Source organism: Octopus bimaculoides, chromosome 21 (assembly GCF_001194135.2).
Source record: "Octopus bimaculoides isolate UCB-OBI-ISO-001 chromosome 21, ASM119413v2, whole genome shotgun sequence".
NCBI lineage: Eukaryota > Metazoa > Mollusca > Cephalopoda > Octopoda > Octopodidae > Octopus > Octopus bimaculoides.
Window position 1 is genome coordinate 15,321,067 of NC_069001.1, and position 8,627 is coordinate 15,329,693.

The following is an 8,627-nucleotide window of genomic DNA, read 5'->3' on the forward strand; positions in this document are numbered from 1 at the left end:
AGAGAGAGAGAGAGAGAGAGAGAGAGAGAGAGAGAGAGAGAGAGAGAGAGAGAAAGAGAGAGAGAAAGAAAGAGAGAGAAAGAAAGAGAGAGAAAGAAAGAGAGAGAGAGAAAGAAAGAGAGAGAGAGAGAGAAAAGATAAGAAAAAGGAACTATATGAAAGAACCATTTTTTATATGAACAACGCTAGCCCTTTGAAATACAGGTACTACTCATTTTTGCCAGCTAAGTGGACTGGAGCAACGTGAAACAAATCAATATGGCCTCTATTTACTCCAACTTATTACACTTTTTTTCTGCAAAATAGGGGTAGTTTATCCTGTTCAGGCTATATTATTAGCATTATCCTGCGATTGAGAATTTTAAAATCACTTTAACTTTCTAAGACATCTCAATGCTTCTAAAAGCGAACTTGGTTTGTTTACGTTTGTTGTAATTTGAATTTAATATATGAAATTGAGTTTATAGATCGTGTTTTATTCTAAGGATTTTAGCAATCTTGTTTAGTGACTTTGTTGTCATCCATTTAGATATGGACACATAACCCTTTCGTTACTGTATTTATTTCAAGATACTGTGTTTCTTTCAATTAATTTTAAATATAACAAAGAATTTAGTAAAATAACAGTTATCATTCAGCTCGTGTTAGGAACATAAATTGTGACTAAGGTTTGGTGGAAGATTTTAATTCAAAACTTATGAAAAGACATTTGTAGCTTAGATCCAGAGCCGGGTTCGTAACGAAAGGGTTAAATGCTTTTAATTTTCTTTTTATAAAGGCCAAAACAGTGCAAGTTATAAGAAATAATACAAATCAATGGTCTTTTACTTTTAACAGTTATTTTAATATTTCACGGTTAGGACTGCCTTCTTCAGGAAATCTTTAGAGGCATGCAGCTGATTGGCTACTACTGTAATGCTAGTTTGTGTATGCAATGCAACCATACATACATATATACGTACAACATTACAGAATAGAAAAGTCAGCTTGCGACACCATTTCTCTAAAACCCACACCAACATGGAAAAACAGATGTTAAATGATGAAGAATATGAAAAATACACAAAATTGTAGACTTACTTTTGTGTATCTGTCCGAGCTTGTGGTATTGCATGCCTTGTCATTCTTGCAGCACGAAACTGGCAAAGTAGAATTCTGAAAAACCGTGTACCATTCAGTGTATGTCTTTACACCACAGCATTTAAACTGAAAGAGAAAGAAACTTGATAGTCTTACAATCCCTCAATATCAATTTAACTTTAAAAAAATGTAAACCCTCCCCTTCCCCTTCAGACATCTTAATTCTGAAGAAACATTTAAGGGCGAATTAAGCTGATCCTTATTTAATTTATACAAATATATGAGGGGGTGCTGAAAAGTTCCTGGCTTTGGTTAAAAGAAAATACAGGAGGATCAGTTATGCTTTTATTCAACATATTCCCCTCTCAAATTCACACACTTATTACAGCAGTCCTTCAGTTTTTCTAAACCCTGTCAAAGAACTCGAAAGGTTGGGCCTAAAACCAGGCCTTTCGCAATACCCTTAAAACCAGGAACTTTTCAGTACCCCTTCATAATGAAAGACATGCACCCAGACACACACACAATGGGCTTCAGTACAGTTGGCAGCAACTAAATTTCATTCAAAGCATTGGTTAACCCAAGGCTGTAATAGAAGATAGCCCAAGGTACTGCACGGTGGAGATCAAACTGGTACAAAAGCAGTCATATCTGCATTCATGAAAACAGAAAAGCAAAAAGAACACAAAACAACTTTATAAAAGAATTTAATTTTTTTTGAAAAATGGAACCCCACAAAAGAGGAAAAGGAGGAAGAATAGTTACATCAGTTTGAACATCATCCCAAGTTTTCTTGACACCAGGTGAGTGAAGATAATTCTTTTCGGCTTTTGTCATGGTGTCAGTAACGGCGTTTTCAAGCTGGAAAAATGAACACGAGTTGACATCAGTTGGAAGGAAATCAAATCAATGAAGCAATTACTTAAAATTTCCCGAACAAATCAATATGGCCTCTATTTACTCCAACTTATTACATACACACAAATTGTATTAGGGTTAATTATTATCTTCATTAAGAGTGAGAACCAACAAAAATGTTATGCTGACGATGTAAGTTCAGGTTACTCCCAAAGTAGGTTCTGAAAAGGAGAATCCAGGGCCCTCCGTTGTTTAATGTCCGCTTTCCATGCTGGCATGGGTTGGACGGTTTGACTGAGGACTGGTGAGCCAGAAGGCTGCACCAGGCTCAATCTGATCTGGCCCTGTGCAAACAAATTTCTAGGGTTTGGCAAGAAATGCAAAATAAAAAAAAAGATACTATTTTCAAAATGCGCGTATATGTATGTATAAAGACATATATATATATATACATACATACATGGAGTACAGATAAAATTATGTTTAATGATGTAATGTCATAGGTATATGCAATAAGCACGTTTGTTTACCACTAAAACTCCGAATTGAACTGCAGCTAAAACAAAAGTGGTAATGAAACCATCAAACAATGAATAGCTATCAGTGACTAACCACTGATCAGATAGACATTAGAAAGAAAAAAAAATGAACAAATAAGACATGGTATCACTTTAAATAGTTTAATTTATAATTCAAACAGAATTGCAGAGTTGTAAATGTGCATAAAGATCTTATAGCTCGTATATATATTGCATATCCTTTTGAGCAAAGATTTCCATATAAAATCAGAGAGAAAGAATTAAAAAAATATTCTTAAGAGGCTATTCCTTAATTCTTTGACAATGGAACTGTAACTATTAATATCCTTTAATGATATTCCTTGATTATTCCTCCCGGAAGACAGAGTAGTTGGCTTTTATATAGGAATCTTTGCTCAATGAGGTATGCACAGCTATTCTAGAAACAGCTGTAAGAGACTTTATGAACATTTACTATAACTGTCATATTTGAATTATAATTATATGCTCTGAAGTGATACTACAGGTCTTGCCTGTTCATTTCATTTTATTTTCATTTGTTTAGCTTTTATTTATTTTTTTTTTCCATTTTTTTAAATTTTTGCTTTTATTTCTGTTTATTTCCCCATCTCATTTTTAGAATTAACCTTCCTACATTGAAGGTTAATGATCAGCAACGAATTCAAGATCGTCTAAAGAAATGAAAATAAAAAAAATCATGGAAATATAAAACAATGGAAAAAATAAAAAAGGAGAGAAAAAAGGTTATAATTTTAAAATTCCTTAAAATAAATGAACACAAATTTAGGGCAAATATGAAAACACAATATTAACTTACATCACTGCGCATAACAAAGGCAGCAATTCCACCAGCCAGTTGGAGAATGAAAATCAAGGCCAAAAGAACAGCAAACTGAAATAGAAATTAAATTGAGTCTGAGGCTTAAAAACATTGATTATATTGTAGAGAAACAACTGAGAGAATACAAAAGAACACATGAGAGACATCACTTTTCCACTGTGTCTAGCTTCACCTGCCTAGTTCATTGGAGGGGAGGCACTGCAGTAATGCATTGTGGAGTGCAGAGAACAAAATGAGGCAAGTAAGTCATTCGCAACATCCATCACCAGTTGTCTCAACCTGGTCTTGCCACTGGATTGAAGAATGGTTACAGATGAGAGTGAGGCTGACTGTGTGCAACTCTTCTCTTTAACCCTTTTGTAACCATATTTTTCTTGAAATACACTGAACCAGTTTCAATCAATTTTGAAAGTAATGAAGAACTTAGTAAAATAACTGCCATTATTAAGCAAGTTTTCAAAATTAACACGAGATCTTGATGGATAGTTTCAATTTAAATAATTTTAAAACAGGAAATTTGTATTATAAAACTATAGACGGTTTTGGGTAAATTGGTATCAAAAGGGTTAACATGCAAGACATCATCAGTCATTCATCCTTAAGGATGATTAATTGATCCTCATCCATCCAACAGACAAACATATGTCTTGAATTTCAGAGAGTTGAAGTATGCAAAGCGGTTAGTGCGAGGCTTGAGATAAAATTGAAAGGGAAAGACAATACAGATGACAAATGAGTCAAGATGGCCTGAGTAAGAAATGCTCAGAGACCAACCAACTCCTGAGGAACTGAAGTCACTATAGTGGTAAGAGAAAAGACATAGTGAGGAGAGGAGGAAGTACTCGTGAGTGCCAGAGATTGGAGTCTGTTAGTGTTGATCAGTCAAAACACCTTAAATAAACACCTGAAGAATGTGTTTAAGAATTAGAAAAAGGTTTCTTATTAAAAGAACAAAAAAAATCTCCAGATGCAAAACAGTAAGGGTGAGAAAGAAGACTATGCAACATTCAGGACTCGCTTGAGGATTCAAGTTTTAAATCAGACTATATATTCAACTGTGGATAGGACTTGTGAGGCAGTTGCCACAGTTGACTCCCTTCAGTGGATTAATACACAATGAGACAATGTCCATGAGGTTTGTAGACCCTCAGACATGTGAGATCGATGAAGTCAATGTATGGAGGAGAAATACATTCTTTTTTTTTTTTTTTTTTTTTTTTTTTTTTTATTCAGGCATGAAGGTGGTACCCATGACCCATTACAGAGCTTTCAAGGCTGGTAGGTAGGCAGAGAGAAGATATTCTCAAACCAAACACCTGACCTGAATATATTTGCAATAACATGGGCATAGGTAAAGGCAGTCACAGTACCAGGTGTGTGTGTGTGGGGGGGGTGAGTCTTAAACCAAGTGACAGAATAAGTCTACCACCCGAAGAGGTCATGGCAGGGTTTGAACTCAGGATGTAAAGAAGAAAACAAACACCGCAAAATATTCAATCTGACATTCTTAAGGTTCTGCCTCTACACAGCCTTGGGCTACTACTTTTTATTCATCCCCGAAACAGATGATGGGATCTGAACTCCACATGTAAAGCACTTGAACAAGTACCACATGGTATTCTATCCAACCCACTAACAACAGACGGTCATGTTGGTGTGCCTGTGTCATGGTGATTTTAATTGCCAGGTAGTATTATACTGAACCCCTGATGAAAAAAAGCAAACTTTACCATGGCAGGATTTGAACTTTGAACATAAAAGGACAGTAAATACCAAAGATATTTTGTATAGTGTTCTAATGATTGTGTCATTCCATCACCAGGTCCAGCAAACAAGAAAACAGAAAAACTTTGCTCTCAACCAGAGAGCAAATTGTGGTGTTCAGCTGGATGGTGTATTAGGCCCACCACTCAAATCTTGTAGGTATGGTGGTTGTGCACAGCATAAAAGTGGAGTTATAAGGCAGAGACAATTTTTATTGAGAAGCGAGCTGCATAAAGACATGGCTTGTCATTAAGTGGGCGACACTATGAAAACAAATTCAAAGTGATAGATGCAGACATGACAGTGTGATAAGATTGCTTCCCATCCACATGCTTTTGGGTTCAGTTTCACTGTGTGACACTTTGGGCAAGTGTCTTCTCCTATAGCATCCAATCTTTGTGAGTGAATTTTGTAGATAGAAACTGAAACAAACCTCTGTGTGTGTGTGTGTGTGTGTGTACACCACTGCTTGACGTGTTGCAGTGTTTATATCCCTGTGACTTAGCGGTTCAGCAATAGAGATCAGTAGAATAAGTACCAAGCTTAAAAAGAAATGTACCGAGGTAGATTTGAGCAACTAAAATTTCTCAAGGTGAGTGCCCCAGCATGGCCACAGTCTAATGACTGCAACAAGTAAAAGAGAACAGAAAAATTAGATGTGCCATTCCGAAGGTCTCAGCAGCTGCAGGCTGCCCAAGACCGATTTCCTGGGAGAGTCTGCAGTGACAGTTATATATGCACAGACATGCATACATATGCAGGTGTCTGCAGATGCATGTACCTACATGCACATGTTTACATGACTGCATGCATGTGCAGGTCTTACACATTTCAGTCATTACACTGTGGCAATGCTAAGGCACTGCCTTAAAGACTTGGTCTAACTCTTCAATCCCAGGACTTCTTTTTTGTAAAGCCTCGTACTTACTCTATTGGTCTCTTTTGCTGAACTGCTAAGTTTCGGGTATGTAAACACACCAACTCCAGTTGTCAAACAGTGGAGGGTACAAACACACACACAAAGACACAGAGGGCTTCTTTCCAGTTTTCATCTACCAAATTTACTCACAAAGCTTTGGTAAGCCCAAGGATATAGTAAAAGTTCTGCTACCTAGGAGATCAAATTAGTAGTGGGAGAGTATGTACAGAAAGTGTAGTAGCTTGAATAAGAATGAGATGGGGAAAATTCAGAGAGCTTTTGCGTCTATTAACCAAAAGTCTCTCTTCAAGTGAAAGGAAGATTGTATGATGTATACAAACAGCAATTTTATGTAGTAGTGAGACATGAGCCCTGAATGCAATGGCTAGAGAAGAATGAGGCTAGTATGCACCACTGGATGCATAATCTAAGTGTACATGCTTGACAGACTGCTAGTGTATTGAGAGTGAAGTTAGACATAAGAGGAATTAGATACAGTATGCAAGAGAGAAGAATATGCTGAGGTGCAGATGGATGCCAACAGCTCGATAAGGAAGTGCCAATCTCTCAAAGTGGATGGAACTTATAAGAGAAGAGGAACCAGGAAGACATGGGATGAAGTACCAAAGGATGACCACATTTCAAATGAGATGTCAAAGGACCAAGATACTTGGCACCAATCCATCTTCCACAGCAGAAGTGTTAAGGCCACTCCCCCTGGTGAAGAGGATTGGCCTGCAAGAGTCCTGTGCAGGTGCCATGTAAAAAGCATTTGTGTTGGTACCACGTAAAAGCACCAATGTCAGCGTCACATTAAAAGCTGCCAACACTCACTGTTGAGTGGCTGGTATTAAGATAGGCAACCAGCTGTGGAAACCATGCCAAAGCAGACTGGAACCTGGTGCAGCTCTCCTGCTTGCCAGTTCTGGTCAGACTATCCAACATCCAACTGATGTGAGCATCAAAAATGGATGTTAAAGAATTATGAGGAGTTATAAATAAGATTGTTATTATGTATTTTTTTTTTCCGGACAAAGCCTGTTAATATGGTCAATGTTGAAAGAATGAAACTAATGAAAGGTAGGAAAGGCATTATTATTTCAAATAGCAAAAAGAAAAAAAAATGAGAGAGAACAGCAATACTTACCACCATGGTGCAGACATTGTGTTCCTTAATGGCTCCGCAACAACCAAATGCAGCAATGAAGAACATAATAACACCGACAACTATCAGCAGTATCGCCACCGAAGTCACCGGCGCATCAAAGAAATTCAAATACCCTGAGAAGTTGGTCTGTACTACAATGCCAACTGCAATCAGTGCTATTGCAGCAACCTGTAACAGAGAGAAAATATGCGTATTTTAATGTAAATGAAACACTGAGATGTCATTAACTGGAAAGGACATTTGGATGAGAAAAAATTTTTTAGTGGGGAGAGGCAATGTTAATGCAGGCACAGACATGGCTGTGTGGTTAAGGGGATTTGTAAACCCTTTGGTTTCAGGTTCAGTGCTACTGAAGAGCACTTGAGGTAGGTGTCTTCTATGGCCCGCAAAGCCACCCCAGTTTATGCTTTGTGAGGGAATTTGGCAAAGAGAAACTGTTCAGAAACCCATTATATATACATACACATTTACATACACAAATACTGGTGTTGGTACTACATTAAAAGCACTAGTTCCACATAAAAAGCACCCAGTACACTCTGTAAGGTGGGTTGGCATTAAGGGAATCCAGCTGTAGAAACCATGCCAGAACAGGTGTAGCCCCTAGCTTCATTGGGTCCTATCAAACTGTCCAACCCATGTCAGCAATGGAAAATGGATGTTAAATGATCTGTGCACACACGAGATATATGTAAGTGTTGTAAGCAAACCAACTGGTATTGGTTTGTTAACATCTCCATTACTTAGATTGGCAAAAGAGATCAATAAAATAACTACCAGGCTTAACAAAAAGTACTGGGATTGATCTGATCAACACTACCCTTCAGGCTGGTGCACCAACATGGTTGTAGTCCAATGAGTAAAACAAAATATTCATTCTTTTTCACTACCAACCCAATCAAAATTGTCTCTGGCTCTGTGATGCAAAACCCATGCATGCCTCTGTGTGTGCACGCGTGCGCATATATTTGTGTTCTGCAAAAGTCTTGTGTGGTGTTGTTACTTGTCAAATTGTCTACTTGCTTTGTACCTTCAAAGGAATATGAAATAAGAGACCCTGTACTTGGAAAAAGAAATTTTAAAAAGAAGGGTTAGCAACATCCAGCTATATTCTCTTATTGCTGACTGAGGCCATGCAGGAGCACCGCCTTAAAGGTTCTAGTTAAAGAAATCAACCCCAGGGCTTATTCTTTGTAAGCCTAGTAGTTATTCTATCAGTCCTTTTGTCAAACCACTAAGTTACAGGGACGTAAACACACCGACATGGGTTGCCAAGCGATGGTGGGGAGGGACAAAGAGAGAGAGAGAGAGAGAGAGATAAAGAGAGAGAGAGATAGAGAGAGAGAGAGAGATAAAGAGAGAGAGAGAGAGAGAGAGAGAGATAGATAAAGAGAGAGAGAGAGATAGATAAAGAGAGAGAGAGAGATAGATAAAGAGAGAGAGAGAGATAGATAAAGA

General features: G+C 37.6%; 1 protein-coding gene across 1 annotated transcript in view; it reads right to left on the bottom strand.

Moving 5' to 3' along the window:
* LOC106881767 (CD63 antigen) overlaps positions 1-8,627 on the bottom strand; it is a 28,942-nt gene that overhangs the window by 919 nt on the left and 19,396 nt on the right. The window contains exons 2-5 of the mRNA XM_052975318.1: positions 7,149-7,337; positions 3,295-3,369; positions 1,846-1,941; positions 1,081-1,206 (exon numbers count right to left, since the gene is read on the bottom strand). Coding sequence (XP_052831278.1) covers positions 1,081-1,206; positions 1,846-1,941; positions 3,295-3,369; positions 7,149-7,337 — 486 coding nt within the window. The remainder of the gene's footprint in view (positions 1-1,080; positions 1,207-1,845; positions 1,942-3,294; positions 3,370-7,148; positions 7,338-8,627) is intronic.